Source organism: Maniola hyperantus, chromosome 23 (genome assembly GCF_902806685.2).
Source record: "Maniola hyperantus chromosome 23, iAphHyp1.2, whole genome shotgun sequence".
In the NCBI taxonomy this organism is placed as follows: Eukaryota; Metazoa; Arthropoda; class Insecta; order Lepidoptera; family Nymphalidae; genus Maniola; species Maniola hyperantus.
In genome coordinates, this window is record NC_048558.1 from 5,127,722 (window position 1) to 5,150,651 (window position 22,930).

The following is a 22,930-nucleotide window of genomic DNA, read 5'->3' on the forward strand; positions in this document are numbered from 1 at the left end:
TTTATCCCGGAAAATGAAAGAGTTCCTACAAAATTTTTAAAATATCGAATTCCTTGCGAAGTCTGGGTCACCATCTAGTAGGTATAGCATAAGTAGAAATATTACGACTGTTTACATAACATACCTATTACCTACACGTTAAACAAACATTGCGAAACTTATATTATTTCAGTTCAAAGCCCATTTCAGTTGAAACTTTTAATTTATTAGTTTACTCGTGTACGTCCAGCGATCTAGGGCATGGGAAATATACTACGGTAATCAAAAAAGGTTTAAATAAAAAAAACTAGATTTTGTACAAGGTTTCTCCAACAAAACAAATGATAGTAGGTATAAATCTAATGGGAGCATCGATTCAAGATATATTATATCTGTGTCATGTTACATTTTTGTTATTATTAGCTTATGCACGCGACTTCGTCCGCGTGAACTACACAAATTACAAACTCTTATATTTCTATCCCCTTAGGGTTGAATTTACAAAATCTTTTCTTAGCGGACTTTTCGTCATAATAGCTACCTGCACCCGATCCGTCCTGTTGTTTGAGGTGTGCGTTGATAGATCAGTCAGTAAGTAAGCTTTTCTTTTTAGTTTAATCACCAACCAATCATAAACTAAAAGGAAGTGAGATTTTTGTCTCTATCATTTGTATGGGATTACGTAACAGAGTACTAACATACCCTATACTAACTTCTTCCCGTGGATAGAGTACCGATTAGATAAAGTCGAGAACTTTTCAAAAAGTGGGTAAGTTCTATGTAAGTATGTAGGCGGGAAAACTTACAATCCCACGGATATCAGAAATTCAACGTGAACGAAGTCTTAGATAACGGTATAAAAACAAAAGGAACGTAAACAATTTACGGATAAAATTACAATATCGGGCGCGTTACGTATGAGTCAATACTCTAATGTGACACAATTCGGCGCCGGGTCGATGCCCCAAATACGTGGAGCATGTCCACTGACACAATCATTACGAATCCTTACGTACCGACATGACGCCGGCGCTCTTTACTTTGATTTATTGACGACCATACATACAGGCTCTGCGATAGAGTGAAGCCACACGATGCGTTGCGTTGGCGGTTGGCGGTGCGGCGCCTGAGCGGTGCTGCTGTGTAATCCTACATAGAAATCACTGTACCATACTACACGATGCGTACGCGGCGCCGCACTCGGAACGGACTTGGGACCAAAGAGACTAGGCGGGGAGGGGTATAGTGCGTTGCAACGCCATACTTTTTGCCGGCGCGGCAACGCAGTGCCTGTGTGGCACCCAATACTCAACTGAACAGCGCAGCGGTGCGGTTGGGCGCCGCAACGCACAGCTGTTCATTTGAGTTTGAACCATGTTTTTGATATTTAATTGTTTAAAACGGATGTAGTAGTAGGATGTAGATGTATTATCCACATAATCATCATTAGGCGGTAGGTTACCCGTCACATACACACATACACATACACATACACACACATACACACACACACACACACACACACACACACACACATACACACACACACACACACTGCACAGTTGCAAAACTGGCACTGACAGCAAAACTTATCGTCTAAAGATGCCTTATGAATATAAATAAATTTGATTTACCATTAGGAAATAGAATCTGAGCTTTTGGACCTCACAAGATAACAAAGACAACAATATATTGAATAACTCACTTACTTGGGTCTATAAAGTTGTGTTCACATAACGCCGATACGTCATATTGACTCTTTTTAAATATCATATAGTCCGCGACAGGTTGAGATGGCAATCGAGGTATGAAGCGGGTGGACGCCGCGCACACCCGCACGTCACCGGCGTTCGCCCGCGCCGCCGTTAACGCGGGGCCTGAGGGAGTCTGCGGGGCGTTCCCTCCCTGATTACCATCTCGACCTGTCGCGTACTATACTTATCTACATTAATAAATAAATACAACAGGAAAAATGCTTCGGAAGCGGCTTAACATCAATATAATAGACTGGAGCCATGCTATCGATCGGTTTCCGACGGTGCAGTATGAAATGGAACGAACGTAAACCCATAATTTTTATGGGACATGACATCGTATGGGTGCTAAATCCCTCGAAAGTTTCGAATTCAAATGAAATCGACTCACGCATTGTACCTACTCTAGGATGGTTAGTCAAACATGAAACAAATAACAATATTCTATGTATATAACACTAGCTGATGCCTATGATAAGACCGCCTTTTTGTACCTACATTTTAAGATCTCTTTTTATGTAACCTGTCATTTGTGTTTTGTGGTGCAATAAAGAATATACATACACACATAGATGCCCGCGACTTCGTCCGCGTGGATTTAGGTTTTTAAAAATCCCTTGGGAACTCTTTGATTTTCCGAGATAAAAAGTAGCATATGTTACTCTCCGTCCTTTCAACTATCTCTATGCCAAAATCAAGTCGATTAGTTGCTTAGTTAGGGTGTGAAGGAAGGACAAACAAACACTTTCGCATTTATAATATGAAGTAGTGATACAACTAGGTAATCTATTTCTCTTTCCCACTTAAGCTGAAAAAGTAATCAATCAAGTGAAAACGAGGTAAGTAAAGCGATGCCTACCTGTTCGCACACATTTAGACGGGCTTCCCCGAACTACATTACTGTAACGTGTCTAAAACACGGAGGTGTGACTACTTGTTAAGTGGAATACAACGCATCGTCTTCCTGAAACCCGCCCTCTCCCGACTTCGCATCCTATAAATATGATGCTGAAACGCTTTCCGCTTCAGTCTTACAGGAAAGCTCTGTGTGTAGACACCCGTGTCAAATCCCGGCGCTCCCGTGAGACAACGTGACTAAGTTCGCGTGCTACATCGTAATATAAACATTGCTACGTTTCTAACGTTACTGCATCCCGTTTCATAATACTTCGTAAGTCGTGACATAAACCTTCATAAACTGTAGTGTTGTTTCATGTTGGTGAAAGAACTAAGTGCGACAATGCTGGATAAGTCCATCCTGGGTGGCAGTTGGGAGAGCGTGGTAAGTTCACATCGAACTAATAAATTGAAAACTCGGGACGTTTTACGGCACGCTCGTTAATTATCGTGTGAAGCGGCCGCCGCCGTGATGAATGGGTCCCCTCTTTCGAATTTAGGGTTACCAATATGGTAATTGGGTGCATTTAAAAAATTTAGACAAAACTACAAAAAGCTAGATGTTCTAGTTCAACTTCATGATAAATAATTTGAATATTTAATAAGTCAGTAGCTTAATTCAATTTATACAAATCCATACTAATATTATAAATGCGAAAGTGTGTCTGTCTGTCTGCTAGCTTTTCACGGCCCAACCGTTCAACCGATTTAGTACAGAGTTAGCTTATATCCCGGGGAAGGACATATGCTACTTTTCATCCCGGAAAATTGATGAGTTCCCACGGGATTTTTAAAAACCTAAATCCACGCGTACGAAGTCGCGGGCATCAGCTAGTAGTATAATAATTACGAAAGTAACTCGGCCTGTCTGTTTGTTAGATTTCACGCCTAAACCGCTAGAACATAGTAGGATATTGTGGCTAATTCCGTTGTACACAATCTCTAAACTAAACTAAAATGACACGTCTAAATCTATTGCTATCCCTTTCATAATGTCGGTTGCTGAAAAGGATAGCACTAGATTTAGACCTGTTAATTTAGTTTAGTTTAGAGATTGTGTATAAGAGAATCGGCCCCATTATTTACTGATTTGAAAGATCAACGATTTACAAAATACAATTCTGCGTGAACGAAGTCGCGGGCATTAGCCATTACTTCATAACATAGTATTTTTATGTCAGGTTGATAAAATAATAAATGGTAGCAGCTACTACTACAAAAAAAACAAAACTTTAAAGCGTCAAATTTTAGCTCTGATACATACACAAATCCGAAACTTGAGCTTAACCTACTTAACAAGTTTAAGTACTAATTAAAAATTAAATTTAAAACCATCACCTTTTGGAAGCCCTAAGCTACACAATACACATACTTATTAGTATATGCCATAGATTAATGAGGTAGGTATAGACGGATTACGGAACAGCCTGCGGTCTGTCAGAGTTGCGTAAACTGCAGCCGGTTCAAATGCGCTTAAAAGGCGCAACCGGCCTGGCAGCTGTCATTGAACCACAAATCGTGCGTGCTCGCAGCCCGACGCTCGAATGTGGAATTAAGCTCTTTTTGTGGTAAGCTCTTGACATTGCCGCGCCGGTTTCACGGTTACTCGATCGGAATCTATGGAGATATTAATCAAAGCTGAGAGTGATCCGATAAGAGGTGCTATTCTGTAATCGTACGGACGTCTAACAGCGACGAAATTAAGCTTTTTGTTTCGGCTTAATGCTGTATAAGTCTAGTTTTGTCCACAATGAAATATTCTATGGAGATATTAATCAAAGCTGAGAGTATTCTGACAAGAGGCGCTATTCTCTAATCGTACAATTTGTGTCACTATGAAATTATACTTTTAGTTTCGCCATATTAAGAAATCTATGCTAAGTCCAATTTTGTGAAAAACAAAAGATTTGAAAATTCGCAGGTTTTATGAATTTATGGTAAACGGACAAATATTTAAAATGTCATCAACTGTAGGTTGGTGTTTATTTCGATAAAATTGTTCTTAGATTTCACCCTTTTCCTGCAAAAAGACAAAGAAAAATAGCTTAAAGATGTTAAAAACCTATTTCTCAAAATACAAAACTAACAAGTAAGCAGTTTTACATTCTAGGCGGATAATTTGATATTGTTTGAATGTAGGTATAGATTTGTTAAAATTCGACAGCGATCTCAACGACGAGCACAGTTTACAAGAGAATAACACCGCTGTCTTAATCTTGACTGATTACGACATCATATTTTTCACATATATATAGATTGACTCCAGCCGTAAATTCGGATTTAACGGTGTGATAGAGATCATCTGAGATCGTTCCGAGATCTATTTCTCGTGCGCAACCTCGACAGCTTCAGTGTTTCAGTTAAGGCTTAAACAGATCCAAGGCGAGACGTAACTGATGATAGACATTACTGAACGCGCGTGTACTCGTGTAAGATTTGTAAAAAAAACTCGTGCCAATAAATAAACTAATCGAATCAAAGCAGATTGATTAGCGCTTCTGTTCCGTGATTAGCGCAATCATCCCGTCTCATTCGCTCACTGTACACAGAAATAGCGTGTAAGTGAGAATGAATTATTAACGTAGCCATTTTCAATACGTTTCTTTATTGGCACTATGTAATATATACAAGAAACGGAATGAAATATGAATCACGTCTCATTGTAGCCCGTGAAAGCGAAGGCACGCGGATTTAGAAGGCTGCTTTGCGCGCACTTTACAGTATGAACATCTCCATAATGCCTCTTATCATATATGTAGTTTTCGAAGAGTATTTATAGGTTTATGTTTTAGAAGCTGACCCACAAGACACTTCCGTCGTGCCGTCGCACGTATAATGTGCATCAGGCTTTAGTTTAACAGTTCAATAAATCTTTGTTGTGGTCACCGTGGTTTTTTTAATTGGTTAATTCTCTGGAGGATTTGGTTTATCGTCTTTTTATTGTTATTACTATTGTTATATCGTTTATCTGGAAGCTACAAACGATGTTTTTAGTATTCACTACATAATATGGCTTGATTTGTCTATAAAATAGTATAAACAAAAGACAAACAAAAGATTTAAGACACGACTGGGCTAATTCTGCAGTAACTACACAATCTCTGAACTGAATTTTAAAGAACTCTCTATAATGTTCTCAAAGGTGTGTTACGTCTACCAATCCGCAATTGGCCAGCATGGTGAACTATGGCCAAAACACTTCTCATTCTGAGACCCACAGTTCTCCCTGCTCAGTTCGGTGAAGGGTTGAGATGATGATGGTGGTGATATAAACATAACAATAGCAAATTGTGTCAAAGCGTTGTCGTACCGTTTGAGAAAAAAATTGCACAATTTCAAGCAATATGCGATTTATAGCCGAAAAAAAGCTGTTACCGAGCAAGAACAAAAAAGAAACTTGTCTATTGAACTCTCAATTGAACATCTTATTTAACTTGCCTTTCAAATAATATTTCGCAAATCAAAGGAGTCTCTAGGTGGAACCACTTTTTGGCCACTTAGGTACAAGTTTAGAAAGCGTGTACATTTGACAATTGACATTCACTGTCAAAAACATCGTTTGTTAGTTACAATCGGGTTTTTGCGATCGTCGTATTTCAAGTTGTGGCAAAAATTTCACTTTCACCGCTAAATTTAAACTTGACATACTACACATACTAGGGCTGTCTTTTACGTCCTTATAAAAAAAAATTCAGAGATTATATTTTATCAATCACATAAATCTAAATATATAAAAGGATTGACTGTCTGACTGATCGATCAACGCACAGCTCAAACTACTGGACGGATCGGGCTGAAATTTGGCATGCAGATTATGACGTAGGCATCCGCTAAGAAAGGATTTTTAAAAAATCGACCCCTAAGGGGGTTTGAAAATAGGGGTTTGAAATTTGTGTAGTCCATGCGGACGAAGTCGCGAGCATAAGCTAGTAACCTATACAACTCTGTCATTATATTTTTAGAACTGGTACAAAATTAAGACAATGCACAGTAAACTGCAGGACAGACAGGTACATATTTTAAGCAAAATTGTAAATTTCATTTTGGAACAAATAAAGATTTATTTATTTATTCTTTATTTATTTGCACTTGTTTTGTGGTTCCATAAAATATGACGGATTAATCGAAGGCTCCGTGCTTCTCCGTGATCACCATTCTAGCAACTTGGAATCCCAACGTCTAAGGTCAACCAGTTTTCGAACTATCTGCCCAGCCCATTGCCACTTCAGCCTGGCAACCCGTATAGCTATGTCAGTACTCAGGTACTCGTGCGAATCTCCTCATTTCTAATTTGATCACGTAAGCAACTCCAAGCATAGCTCTATTCAACGCCCACTGAAGCACGCTGAGCTTTCTTATGAGGCCGATAGCGTGGCGTGTGGAAGTTCCTACAAGAGACCCATATCCAGCAGTGGACGTCTATTGGTTGATAATGGCGATTCTCTATTGAAACTATATACTTTGGGGAATCAAGAGAATATAAAAGTTAGGGATAAAAACACATAAAATAGTGAAAAATAAAATCGAAATAATCTTAGCAGCCCTAATATATAAAGACGGTCTAGTGCTGTAACAATCTCTAATAACTGTCATTGCTCCGCTGGTTATTCCGGTTTTCAGTTTCGAAAGTGGAGAGTTTCGATCTGATACTGATGGATGACAGTACAAAAATTGAGCCCCTAGCACAATGCTGATGGATTATATCATCGATATTATATCGATATTTGTGTTAGCCTTTGTTGTCTATCGACGTTTCTGTGTCTTTGTTAACCCCGACCGCATTTATAGAGTTTAAATAAATCCAGGCCATAAAAAGTTTAAAATACAAGAAGTTATTTTAAGCTGTACGATGATGATAGGTGATGGTTTCGGTAATAAAGAGATATTTATTTTAACTTGTTAGTTTGTACGTAGAATGGGGTAATCTTCGGAACTAATTATCCGATTCTAAAAATTATTGCCCTGATAGATAGCTAAGTTATATCCTCTAGTACAATAGAGGTTCTGTAGGTCACGCGGAAGAACTCGTAAACAAAATCTAGTGGTCAGTATGATTATCTATATTTGTGTTACGTATGAGTTTATCAAGATCTGGCGGATCCCGACTGCAACAACATTCTAACTCTTATGTTTTATGAAAAGTTATTTATAAATGCAAATCTCTGATGGATATCAATATTCGATACCAATATCGATATTTGTGTAACGGATTTATTAAAATCTGGGTAATTCCGAGTTTACAGCTTTTAGTTTTAGTACCATGTTATAAACAATACTTACGGAATAATTATTTCCTCATTCATACAGGATATCGTTTCTCATTTCTAATAGTCATAAGTTCTACCTCTCAATGCCATAAGATCGTAATGAGAACCAGTCGTAAATCGTAACCACTTTTAAGTAGGTACCTACGCTCAGTTAGCGTAGAAATAAATTTAAAGCAAAACACTTTTTTTAATTAAAAGCTTTTTTAATGTTCTAAAGAAGGATTCAAACTTATGAAAACAGAATACGCATAATAATAATTATAAGTCCAAACAAGATTATCCTTTATGCTATTATGGATCTCCATGGGCGCTTGTCATTTTATTTTTTGAAAAATACTTAATGAAAATACAGCATATAAGTCCAGATTCGTTCTACCACAAGTCATCAAAGACTTCCAATATCAACCTCTCACCTCCATCCTCCATCATCAATGACGCTCAATGGAACCATGATGTCCATGGAACCATGTCGTGGGATACAGCAAACTGGAATTAAGAATAGAAGTATCCCTGGCGGCATATATTTAAAAATCTGTTACCAATTTCGACGGAATGATACGATCAAAGGAACTTTATAAAAAGCTTTTAAAAAGGAAATATTAGTCATGTTTTAATTAAAATGTATACCAATTACAATTTTTTCTGAATGTTAAAATGATGTTAAGATAACAGAAGTTCAATAAACCGGACTACCAGTAAGAACGTGTCTATACATTTACTCGTTGCGCAATATTACGTTACTATTTTAGTCATAAAATAACTATAGCATACTTTAAAAAAATAGATCCTAGTCAGCTTTGTACAGGCAAAAGACAAAAAACCTTAAAAGCTTACGCTTAAGTGTAAAAAAAGTCACGCAAAATTTTATAAAGCTTTATTTAAAGTAAAGCTATTACAAGACAAAAAATACATGGTCTTTGTCTGAAACTATGGTTTTTATTATTTCTTCCTTTAATCAATATAAATGATTAGTATTTTTGTGAGATAACTTCACTATAATACCTACACATTACCTTTCAAAATTTAAATAAATAATTTACATAAGGAATATTTATTATCAATTTATCAAATCCCAAACAGTTATGTGACCATCAATGTAGAGCTGAGAACATATTTTACTTATTACAACAAAATACTTTAATATATTAATTACTCATCAAAAAATTTGGTGTAGGAGAAACACTGTGTGGGCCTAATACAGTTAGTCAGTGAGTATGTAGGTACACAGGCGTCATAACTATTTTCGATAATAAGCTTTTTAATTGTCTTGTCATCTGTTCGGTTATTAACCTTCGTTCAATTTGGATGAGCTAAATATATATTTCGTACTTGAACTAATACGACAATAATAGCTACAATATGTAATAGTACGATCAATAGCAAATTATCCAATATAGCTCTGGCATTCGAGTATATTTATTTATATGTGTTGGACAAGTTTATATTATAAAGCTGTTTCGTATTTAGGGTCTAGAATATTTTTCGTAGATAAGGATACATACATTTGGTATAGCGTACTAAATTATATAGAATATCGAGATAGTGGTAAATTCATAAACGAACATTATGTACAGAAGAGCTTTGAAAAGCGTATTCGAGTAAATATACTTTGAATAAATGATTTGAATTGAATTTGGGTCTCTAGTGTGTATTGATCAAGCCTGGAGAAAGATAATATATTATACAATGCCTAGTATTTATGTAGAGAGGATTAGTTTAATATTTAATTTCAATTAAGTATCTATCAATGTTTTTAAACAACGTTACACTTTCAAAATTCCTTCTGGAATAACTAAATCACACTTTTCTTATAAACATTCGCCATTAATATGTGCAAAGTAACATTTAGTTCAGGTATTAAAAGAAATCTTCAATTAATTATCAAAAATTAACCGTTAATCAAAATAACATTACGAATTCCGGCGAATCTCATGCATTGCTAAATGAAACAGCGTGTGCTTATACCTAGCTGTAAATTGGGAAAAAACGTATCTAACTAGGGTTGACACGATAAGAAATTTTAATAAAATGCATATAATGCAATATATCGAATTAGTTCCCAGTTTGCTCTTTCATTTTTATTTACTTCACACAATATTTTTAAGCAATGCAGAGTTATACATAAAATAAATCCGATTTAAACCGAATATGGATTCGGAGATAAATTCTAATCGCATCAAATTTTACATAGAGTTTTGCCTGATTTTCATTGTGGTTATGACTTTAATAATAGTAGTTTAGATAAATATAATTCGATTCATTTTAATGGACACTAAATCAAATAAATAGTAGAATAAAGCGATAATAAATACTGATAAGACTATCAGTACTTACATTACTAGTAATCACTATTGGCTAACCGCTTAAAATCGTTTAGATACAAATTACATAACTGAGATGGTGCATCATTTTAGGTAATAAAGGATCATGACCTCTTTCCGTTAATCATATTATTATCCCAAAAACTTTTCGAAATGTGGTGGTTGTAATACATACTATAAGTACGTATACTGAAAATAATTAATCAAATTCGGTTTATTGTAGCTTAGTAAAGCTGACAACCCTGTGGAAGCAATGCGGTTTTTTGCGAGCGTTCGCACATATGGCTAACGGTACATTAAAGTAGGTTTTTCTCAACGAGCACCGAAAACAACTTTAATGAACAACGAGGGAGGATCGGTTTTGCGACAGCGTCATACGTCATGTACGTAAATACGTACCGTATCCACTGCGAGCTAAGCTAAAACTAAGTTACAACAATATCTTGTACGAAATGGTACAAAGAAATTATGAAAGCAATAAAGCATTATTACTTAATAGCTCAACATGGGTGGATAAAGATCTGAAAAGGTATAAAGTTCAAACCCCACACGTTGCGTTTGTTATTCCTAATACTTTGGGTTATCATCTTCATGGTGAACCCATCACCAGCCCACTAATGCGCACGGATCTCCTCTTAGATTGAGAAGAATTAACCTGTACCCCTAGTGGAACAGGATTCAACTAGGTGTATAGGTTCTAAATCCCACCCCTTGCGATAGCCGTTCCTAATACTAGCACCATTGATTTACCAAATCAATGACTAGCACAAAATTAATGCTTACTTGAGGGATAAGAAGAATATTCGTCACGCTTGAGCATTTAATACTTAATTTTAATATTTAATATTTAAAATAGACGGATGAGCACAAAAAAAGGCGCGGACACGTCATATCTCTTCAAAATACGAAGTCTGGCGTTAGTTATCCGCCAGATCAAAGGTCTATGAAGAATAAATTACACTTTCGTAACGTATATTAATTTAAGCAAAAATTCTTAGAAAAGAAGCATAAATAAGTAATCTTAGCCAATTTAGTTAGCTTAGCTTGTGGTGGATGGCGCGCATATTGAATATCAATAATAACGAGCTGTCCACTCGTTTTGGGCGAGATAACATACTGACCCACTGCTCATACATAAATATTTTCTTTTCTCTTCAACATTTAGTGCGATACGAGACCCCTGCACGAATGATATGAATAAATCTACAAACGAATAGACTTGTTTAGGCAGCTTCGAGGCTAGACTGAATAGGGCATTCTCTAGACTCTATTCCACCCAAAACTGTATCATTTATTTACATACGAAGGGATTGTTTTATAGAGCATACTAGTTAAACCACACTGGGTTCGCTTAGATGGAATTTCTCTAAATTTACCATGCGAAATGTATTTTTAGACAGCAATTTTAGCTGTACGTTTGGAAGCCAGTCAGTCAGTTTTCACTTTAACGCCTAAAACATAGATTAGATAGAAACATAGACAATTATTCTGAAATACTCTGCTAAAGTCTAATAATCTAATAAATAAATTCTTATTTGTTTTGCACTTCAATACACTTAGGTATATCTTTTTACTAAATAGAATACTAAACAGCTTACTTTTTGTTATAGTTAGGTACTTCTCGAGGAGAGTAGGTAGAGTAGTGAGAGTAGTGAGTACCTATGTTATAATAACATTCAATTGAATTGCCAATAAAATTAAGAGTTAGTAGAAATTAATAAACTACCAACTTTATATAAGACCTAAAAAGTCCACTACATTGTGGAATGTGCACGTATTTACAAATACATGAATCCAATAGCTATTAATCTATTAAAAGTTCCGATCGACCCTACCACGGTTGCATTGAACGATTCCAAGTATATGTATTGTCTAAAATAGCCGTGACAAATATATCTGTGTACCTTTAGTGTTATCACCTTCGGCTTTTAATAACGGCCACAAATAACATCCAACTATGCATGCCGGGACAGAAATACTATACGTATTTTAGTACACATTACAAAACATCGCGAATGAAACGGGACACGAAACATTCGCGAGAATAGTATGGATGCAACTACTAACGGACGAACAAAATTCAGTAGATCGTTTCCGGAAAACCTGCATTGATTATTACAATCGTAATCGTTGCGATTGTAATAATCGATGCAGCATCAACCAGTCAGAGGTGATTGCAATCGTCCTACTGTAGCTGTCATTTTACCGTAGGTAATCGAGCTGCAGCATTTACCTGAAAGAAAAGAGAAAAAGGTTTTATTACTTCACGCAATCACAACACCCGTCTGTAAAACCATAAAATGATATAATCACATACAATAATTAAGTAAATTTAGGCCGAGTTAACTAACACCGGTAATAGGGCGGTTATTTTTAACGTGACCCATTTTTTTCTCGCGACCCAAATTCGCGACAGTGCAACGCGTGTTTCTTTACATGTGAACCATTAAAATAAAGTTACAAAACACCGCCTGTCAAAACAGATTGGCGAAGCATTTGTCGTGTCAAGATTGGCGGACGTTGAAATATGTGTTCTCTTAGTGCAAGGTGTATCAATTTATTGAGAAATCAGGCTAAGCCTTAAAACGTCGGCGTTGGTAACCTGGTTACTTTGATAGATAAAAAACACTTTGAATGTAGATAAAGAATTTAAATATTAAACAGAAATACTTTAAACGTTTTTCAATGTCGAACAGATATTCTGACGATTATACGCATACTTTATTCGAAGTATCTTTTAGCAAAGTTACGTCAACTTATTTGCATAACAACTACGGCCGCTTAAATTAATTAACTTTATCTTGGGGTCTTAGCTCTCATGTTGCTTTACATAATTGAAGATTTCTATCAAAAACGAAGCAAAATTAATTACAGCTGTAAGACAGCTGTTATATTTTTTCAACATATGAGAAGCTCCACACTATTCCAGCGTCCAAATAAACCATATTCTGAGGAATACTGCTAGTAAAACTTCTATTTTTATTTGACCTATTCTTTAACCAATACATATGCTTGCTCTACAACATTTTAGAATTTCAAGAAAGCTATAATAACACAGTTGCACAATGGCAAATAAATTCCTCAATTATGTTGAAACTTTTCTTTTTTAACTGTAACTGTTATTTATTACACGAAAGCTTTTAGTAACAAACAAGATTTAGTAAAATCATAAAAAATAACACGGTTCTGAAGGGCATCTTAACTGAGCATCATTGCTCAACCTTTGCTGATGTGAAACTATTTTTATTATTGATATCAGCTGTCTCGGCGTAACCTCGGCTTCCAAGAAAAAGGGTTTAGAGTAAGCGATTACCTACAAATTATAATATTGTTTACTATTTACTACTTCCTAGACAGTTCACTGTCAAATGGGATTAGTTCACAAACTTTGCCAAGAGTCTCCACTCCCAACATCTCGTGAGCATATGGCTCACCCTCGGCTCATCTAACAGGTGGTATTAGACATGTGGGCACCGGACGAAGGGCTCCTCTGACGAAGATAGACAAAGACAGATAAATTTTACCAAAATAACAGAAAGGGACGGCGATTCTTCCCTAGCGTCGCGTCGTCCCGCGTGAAGCCCTCAGTCACGAACGATATTTATGATATTGGGTACTTTAAATAATTTCCAAGATCTCGCATCCGACGTAGTTTATGAGACGGCGATTAAAGATCGACAAATAACTAGTTATTTATGTACTGCATTAATTTGATATACTTAAGCCGTTACTGATGAAGATTCTCTCTCTTTTTCAGATCTCGCGCGATGATTACGAGATCGACTACAGCCCGAGGGGTTCTCCGTTGAAGGATACGTCCAACATCCAGGAGGACCAGCCCTATTTGATCAGCCGACACAATCCGAACAAGACCTTCCGCCGAGAATCAGTCATAGCTTCATGGAAAAACTTGAAGAAAGAAAGGGAACAGGCTCTGGGAAAGCGGATCATTTACGTGGACGCGGACAATTATGAAGATTACTACGGCAGAAACAAAGTCAAGCGTTGCAAGAGCGAACGGACCGCGAGCACTCCACGCGTTCTCAAAAAGGTTAAACGTACGTACTCGGTGCTATACAGGTATGACCCAAATGAGGAAAAGGTCGTAAAGGAGTACAAATACCAGCCTGCGAAGGAGCCTGAGATGTCCGTGAACTCCTTGCAGAAATCTTTCTCTGAGCCCTTTCTGGGACCCGAGAGAGTACCCAAGAAGAAAGTAAAGAGATCCATCACTACACTCTTGAACATTAAGACCAAGATTCTCAACATATTCTCACCAAAGAGTTAGTTTATAGAAGTAGATTTTAAGGTGTTAGTTGCTCAATTAAATGCATTTTCCTTTAGGTTAAGCCAGCGTTAATCACTTTCATTTAAGATGAAATCGATAGCGCTTATGTATATTGATAACTAAGCGTAATAATTATGTATCCATAAGCAATTATGGCGTGTTAATGTACTTGACATTTCGTGTAAGTGAAAATAGAGAGCGTATATGCTAATTTCGCCCAAACCAGTTTGTCATATACGTCCGTATTTTATATCTGTGCTCTTTCAATGAAATTCGGTTATATATTTGCAATGCAAAATATTTAAAACAATTAAATGTTATTTAAATTTTTTATACTTTGCTTTTGATATAATAATTTAGGTTTATGTTTATATAAACGTTTTACAAAACTGTCAATAAAAACTGTCAAATATAAACTTACGCGCCATATCTAGCCAAATATTTTAAGAATTTTGTGATATATTTGTGTGTTGTGATATATTATAGGTATGTTAATGTATAGTGTGACTTCACTTTTATAAGATTGAATGCTTATATTCAGCTGAAGTTTAAAAAGTATAAAGGTCATAGTGAAAACCTAGGAATATGTACTTAACTAAGTACATCCGTAATAGGTAGTTGCTTTTGCTAACAGAAACAATATAACTTATATTGTCATGAAATTAAATTAGATCACCTAAATACATGTCAGTGCCTCACAGACATTTATATCTTATAAAGTTAACATTAAAATCAATTTTCAATATGTTTCTTAGGAAATATTATATATGAAAATTAGTACCTATTTCGGAAGTGTTTATAAGCAATATAATACAGAATAATGCGATTTTAATGAGTAAAGTTTATTTTTATTTCAATAATTATAATCGTAATGTTCTGAGTTTAAAAAAAATTCAAGTAAGTAATTCTTTATATTTTACCAAATATAATATAAACGACATTACAATAAACATGCTAATTTAGTTAAGGAGTACTTATTTATTATGTTCATTCCTATTACCTAAAGATAAGTTTATTAATGATAATTTTGTAATAAAATGTATTGTATAATTAATAAACTACACAAAAAATGTACTACACTACGCATTATATTCATGTGATTTAATAAATTAAAAATATATTACAGTTAACACTTTTAAGCAAAAAAATAAAATTATTGTTACATAAAAATAAAATTGGTACAGATCTAAAATTAAGTAGGTATCAATTTAACTAAAAAAATTGTTAAAGTAGATTTTAATTATAGTTTTAAAGAAGTTCATAAGTATTACCATGCTTAGGTAGGTATATTATATGTAATTTTAGTTCCTATTAACTTATGTTCACAGTAATAAAATGAATATTTTATGCAAACAAAATGTATTATTTTTTAATTAATTTATTACTACTAACAATAACTGTCTGATATATTGCAAGAACAAAATATTAAAATCCATCTTGCAAGTATAGACTATAGTAAATTACACTTTGATGCATAGGTTGCAACAAGAGATATTCCAAATTAAAACTGCGATTCATAAACTTAAGAACCTACTTGTAATTTTTTTGTATACGTACAATAATATATGAAAAATAATAAGTGAGGTACGCAAATTTAACTTCACAAGTAATATACTAGCACAGTCGTTAACATGCGACATGCAATCGAAATGGCACGTCACATTTATTTACCTTTTCAATGGGTTAACGTTAGGTAAGCATGGTTCGGGAATTGGGGTAATCATATGCGTCGCTATTCCTGAGAGCTTATTTAAATATCCCTGTTTTACACACGGCAGCGACCTACGGGTGAACTGATTTCATTTTCAAAGTTTTCTCTTCTGTTACATTGAATTATAATGTACTGTTAATAGTTAGTGCTTGACTATTATGACAGTCTCCATTTTTTAAAAGTCAGATACAAGTTAGCCCTTGACTGCAGTCTCACATGGTGGCAAGTGATGATGCAATCTAAGATGGATGCGGGCTAATCTGGAAGGGGTATGGCAGTTTTTACTAAACCTTTGGTTTGTACACGGCATCGTACCGGAACGCTAAATCGCTTGGCGGCACGGCTTTGCCGGTAGGGTGGTCGGCCGAAGCCTCCCACCAGACCAGAAAATTAGAAATTATAAAATTCCAAACCCTTGCCGGGATTCGAACGCGGGGCCACAGCGCTTACCGCTGCGCCAGGGAGGTCGTCAAGGTTGAGTATTGATGAAGTTTAAAGCATAGCTGTTTTCCATCTTAGGCTGCCATCAATAGGTAATAGAGCGTAATTTTACTTTGCTCAAAGTAAAGACATAGTTAAAGCGAGATTTTTTTTCTCAAATATATCTCGTTTTAACTAAGTAGAGATTAGGTTAAGCCAAAATACGCTCTATAGTTGACCTCGGCATAAGACTTATATCAGAAGGGGTAACATTTATTTACCTTTTCAATAAGTTAACTTTAGGTAAGCATGGTTCGGGAATTGGGGTAATCGTATGCGTCGCTTTTTCTGAGAGTTCATTTAAATATCCCTGTTTTATATACGGTGGTGACCTGAGGTCAACTGATTTCATTGGAAAGGGATTTTATTCAAATAAACTTTGACAAGTGCTTTTAAATCGTCAAGTACCCTTCCTACGAGACGCTCGCTCATTATTGGTTACAGTGCATTGTAGCAACAAAAATCGCACAAATTCAGCCAATCAGAACAATTGAGATTGTAATATCGGTTTAATTGTTGGGCCGTGAAAAGCTAGCAGACAGACAGACATATAGACTACACTCTACAGACATATAGATAGAATATTAGTATGGATAAATTATATAATTTACCGCCTGCTCGTTACTAATTTTTATTAAAAAAAATTGTATCGCGTGCGAAGTCACGGGCAAAAGCTAGTAAAAAATAAACTGCCAATTGAGCTCTGAACTTCTGGCTCAAAAGGCAAAAGGGCACCGCTGCGTCATTTTAGGTGGATAAGTTCTGAGTTTACCCTGGCCATGGCCATCCATCTACTAAATATTCCATACTCATTAAACATTTGCGAAACCTCTGGAAAATTTAGGAGTGGGGTGCGTAGTTTTAATAATTATACTCTTATACTCTGTTGTATTGATTTTCCTCTTGCGTCTGTAGCGAAGGCTGAATAAAAAACCGGCCAAGTGCGAGTCAGGCTCGCGCAACGAGGGTTCCGTACAACAGTCGTATTTTTTCGACATTATGCACGATAATTCAAAAACTATGATGCATAAAAACAAAATAAAAATCTGTTTTAGAATGCACAGGTCAAGATCTTTCATTACCGCATTTGATATAGTTATCTTACTTCGAAAATTTAAAATAGGTACTAATTATTAGTACATGCCCACAATTTTTTTCGTGTGATGTAACCACAAATTCACGGTTTTCGGATTTTTCCCCGAATGTCTGCTATAAGACCTACCTACCTGCCCAATTTCATGATTCTAGGTCAACGGGAAATACCCTGTAGGTTTCTTGACACACCGCCAGACAGACAGACAGACAACAAAATGATCTTATAAGGGTTCCATTTTTCCTTTTGAAGTACGGAACCCTAAAAATTTGCTTTGATATCTTCGTATGCCGGAATATTGATGTCCGGGATTTATCAAAGAAATGTTTGACATTGAACTGTTATGTATTGACCTTACCGCTTCTACCGACAAAATAGACCGTAGCAGATAGCACGAAGTCATGTTTAAGTCTAGACCATTATTCCAAAGTTTTTGTTTTATCTAGATTAAAACCCAGACTTCGGCGGCATAGAGTTTGATTTACGAAAATATCAAAATAGACATCGAAAATGATTTTCGCAGTCTTCATTTCTGCTTCTTTTTTGTACTATGTTATTATTTATTTTAATTTGATATAATGCCAATCAGATCTGAGAAAAGCCCACAACAAACACAGCTCAAAAATAAATACAGGTCTAGGCAGTGCTATATTATAAAGTACTGTAAACTCATTGAACTACCCCTATCAAATAGTACCTGTACTATTTGATAGGGGTAGTTTACAAAGTGCATGAAATCCAATAAAGTAGGTATCCATGCATACTAATACTAATACGACGCATTATTTAGTCACCGGTTAGGTATGTATGCTAACCGACAGATCGAGATGGCAATCGGGGTGGGGACGCCTCACACACCCGCACAACCTGCGTGCTAGCTCGGTGCAGGATAGCGCGGGTGACGTGCGGGTGTGCGGGGCGTTCCCCCGCCTCATATCCCGATTGCGATCTCGACCTGTCGGCTGTCGCGTATTATACCAACCACTACTATGCCAAACAAAACTCACTATATACTTCAGTTTCACGAGTATAATAGCTACTATGTACCTAACTACCTAGTCTATATTCATTACATATGTACGGTTGGTGGTGAGGCGTACCTACCTCGTAATGTAAGAACGTTCTGCCACAATAACAATAACCTAAAACGATTGGGTATATTTTAGTACGTATGCCGACAATAAACATGATGTATGTGGTGGTTTCCCTTGACCGTGAAGCGTGTCGTTCCCACGAATAGTGCCAGGCACGGACCGACCAAATATGAATCAATTGTGGGCAGCTTTGAGACAGGGGTCGTGTGAGTGTGGCAAAGATAATACATGTAATATGACTGTTTTACGAAAAGACTAATTTTAGTAAAACTGTGCTTATTACACGACTGCTTTAAAAAAACAAGTGTAAAAGAATAAATCTGAAAACTTAAAATGTGTTCATCAACAAATAATTAGTAGGTATTTTCAATTTTCAACATAAGATAACTATACCAAGTGGGGTATCATATGAAAGGGCTTTACCTGTACATTCTAAAACAGATTTTTATTTCTCGCACTTAACCGGTATTTTTTTTTTGAAAAATCAAAAAGGCAGATGTATGGTGGCCAGCGTGCAGTTTGTTTTACTTTTTTACAGCATAGTTTACTAAAATCACAAGATAAACTTTATGTACACTGACATTTTGACAGATTCCCAATACAAAAACCGTCATAACGTCATATTTATTCGTTAGATATAGTTTATCTGGAGTTTGTGAAACAGGCTCTTAGTGTTGTATACTGTTGTGACAGCAATAAATCAATCACACGTCTACAGTTGTCCCGGCAGAATCATCCCCTCTTAATCTACCCGTAATTGCTTTCGTGAACCAAATATCTATTAGGGATAAATCGAATGAGCGCGCCGGGTCATGGGCGGCCTAATTCGTCAAAACATTTTTTATTATGGAATAGAGTATAGACTTAATTGAGACGAACCCTCCACCCGGGAACACTCGCGAGGTCCCCCCAACTGCACGAACACACAACGAAGTGCGCCCCCCCGACCCGGGGACCTAATAGGCAAGAACTGCAGACCGACCGCCCGGAGCTCTCGCTAGGGCGGCAGGCGGCGAACCCGCTTACGTCGCGTCGCCCGCGTCCCATCCTTCGCTTTGTTCACTCATTCACTGTGCCCTCTGCTGGTCAGAGGGAAGTGGGAACCGCGGAGAAACATCCAACTAAAGACTTTGGTCAGTCGTTTGTTCGATGAATATCGTTACTTTCGCAACTAGATCATACCGCCAAGCAATCATATAGCCGAAAAGCAAAAAGAGAGCTAATAGTTAATTCATCTATAAACTATGGCAGCATCGTACCCATTTGATCTATTCGTAGCTATCGGAACCTAGGCCAATGTCGAATATTTTTTCAATGTCAAATTTTTTTTGAAAGAATTGCGCATATCGATACTCATTCGATTCGATTCGATATCAAAGCGAAGTTTTGATTTGGCCTTCATTACACAGCCTAGTACTAATGCTCGTGCGGAATCGATATAGCTACTAGATTACATAAAAACCGATCAAGTGCGAGTCACACTCGCACACGAAGGGTTCCATACCACCGTACAAAAAAAACACATTTTTTTTTTAATTTTCATGGCGGCCATTTTGAATTTTTTATTATTAATTGCAGAGCGGCATTAGAAATACTCATTCTGTGAAACTTTCAACTCTCTACTTATAACGGTTCACAAGATACAACCCGCTGACAGATAGACGGATGGACGGACCGCAGAGTCTTAGTAATAGGCTCCTGTTGGCACCCCTTGGGTACGGAACCGTAAAAATATATTTTTGTACATGTATTCATTCAAGTAGTAGATAAAACAACGATGTTATAGTATGGGTACATAGTTCTAAAGCGCAAGGCACCCCGGCAGAGCAGAGGGGCGGTGTCTTTCTTGATAACAATTCGAACTTTGGCGCGGCGGCGGCGGCGGCGCGGGGCTAGCCCAGATGCGCCCCAGGTGCGCCAAGCTTCGGAAAGCGTTTTTTTTTTACATAGACCTGAAGAACACGTTGGATTCTCACGTTGTCTATCCAAGCCTTTAACTGATCTACTTTTTTTACAATGTTGTTAACCTAATTTAGCTTTTAAAATTATAATTTCGTGTCATACCAACAGCTGCCATCTATCTAGATCAGTGCAAACCTCGTGAAGAATCATGAATCCAGACTAAGATATGACATCAAAAAACCACATGGCTTTCGTGTTATTAAACTGTTAGATGACAGCTGGTCACATATCGGCTTTCAACAGAACCAGAATAAAGACATTTCGTAAGAAAAGTATGAAAATGGTCCAAAAATTTCGCAATACCCTGTAATGCCACCTAGCGAGATCTATAGGTACTTCTTACTCGGGAACATTGGAACACGTCCAGACACATCCACGAATACGTAAAGGCGGACTGGTTAGTTTCGGGGTTTAGGTTGGTGTCGATAAAGCAGTACTAGGTCTGAATTAAAAATGCGCGCTCCACTTCAGAAATCCATACATAGGTACATAACACAGAGTACATTGAATATAGGGGTATAAATACTTGAGAAGCGTAACAAGACACAACTCAAAATTTTCTTCGTCATTCGTTCCCTAAATAAAAAATTTTACGGCCGAGTATTGAAACATCTCTTAGTTATTATGCGTTTTAAATATGAGCGTCCCAAACGCAAAATGACTCTTTTTAGTTATTGTACAGAGATAGACACGTTTTAAGAATCAGACAACGTAAAAATGCTCTTGTTACCTATTTATCCCTTCCAATGTGAGTATTATATTATCCATATCCATACTAATATTATAAATGCGAAAGTTTGTCTGTCTGTCTGTCTGCTAGCTTTTCACGGCCCAACATTTCAACCGATTTTGATGAAAAATGAATGGTACAGAGTTAGCTTACATCCCGGGGAAGGACATAGGCTACTTTTTATCCCAGAAAATTAAAGAGTTCCCACGGGATTTTTAAGGAACCTAAACCCACGCGGACGAAGTCGCGGGCATTATCTAGTTTGGTATAAATATATTTAAAAAGATCTGAAGAGTTACATAGGCTACTTTTTATAGAAAATCAAAGGAGCATCATCTAGTAAAAGATAATTAGGTACGCGTGCTTTTGTTAACAGAAAGTTGCTAAAATTATGATTTAAAAAATCATGACGTATTAAATACTTGGGTATTGGAGTTTTAACGCTACTATGCTCAAGTTCCTGTTAATTTTTAATTAGAAGACAACCTCCATGCTAGGCGGAAAATTAAAGAATATTTTCAGGAGTTATTTAATGAGCTAACGTGGAGCTGGTGCGTAATAAGTCGTAATACAAGCTAATCAATAGTGTATTAGCGAACAATGACCTAATTAATTGCTTAAGTAATTGCGTATCAAACGTTAATTAAATACTAGCCGAATTAATATTTGCAGCAAAAATCTTATTGCGTTTGTTGTACCAGTAAGTAACATAGTTATGAACTGGTGATATGTCTTTCTATTCATATAGGTATAATTAAAATGAATCGCCGAAATGTATATGTACGACTACACCAAATTAGTTAATTCTTCTTTGTTGTGTTCAAATAATTGTCAGGACGTATTTTGTATGAAAAAAATTTTTTTGAAGAATCCACGGGAAAATACAGTTCCCTCGGGACAAGGACGTTGCCGCGGGCAATAGCTAGTTTATAATATACTAGATGATGCCCGCGACTTCGTCTGCGTGGTTTTTAAAATTTCTGTGGGAATTCTTCATTTTTCCGGGATAAAAAGTAGCCTATGTCCTTCCCCGGGATGCAAGCTATCTTTGTACCAAATTTCGTCAAAATCGGTTGAACGGTTGAGCCGTGAAAAGATAGCAGACAGACAGACAGACACACTTTCACATTTATAATATTAGTATGGATTACAAACATTAATATCATAATATAGTGCATTTTCGAGAAACGACTCGCCATATTTGCTCTTTGTGTCAACTGTCATGTCAAAAGTACGATTTTACTCCTTATTCTAAGGGTAAACAGGTGCTTTTGACATGACAGTTGACAAATAGAGCAAATATAGCGAATCATTTCTCAAAATGTATGCACTATAATAACTTTATTGTGCATAC

At 36.4% G+C, this 22,930-nt stretch overlaps 2 protein-coding genes across 4 annotated transcripts in view; one reads left to right on the forward strand and one right to left on the reverse strand.

Annotated features, from left to right (window-relative positions):
- Dyrk3 (Dual-specificity tyrosine phosphorylation-regulated kinase 3) overlaps positions 1–22,930 on the reverse strand; it is a 225,037-nt gene that overhangs the window by 64,270 nt on the left and 137,837 nt on the right. The gene's annotated exons all lie outside the window — the stretch shown is intronic.
- LOC117993102 (uncharacterized) overlaps positions 2,744–22,930 on the forward strand; it is a 254,416-nt gene continuing 234,229 nt past the window's right edge. The window contains exons 1-2 of one of the 2 annotated variants that reach the window (XR_011238103.1): positions 2,744–3,015; positions 13,976–15,093. Coding sequence is in view for 1 of the 2 variants with exons in the window: in XM_034980835.2 (XP_034836726.1) it covers positions 2,947–3,015; positions 13,976–14,506 (600 nt within the window). In the remaining variant the exon portion in view is untranslated. Of the gene's footprint in view, positions 3,016–13,975; positions 15,330–22,930 lie in introns of those variants that run through there. The other variant, XM_034980835.2, reaches the window with a different exon arrangement.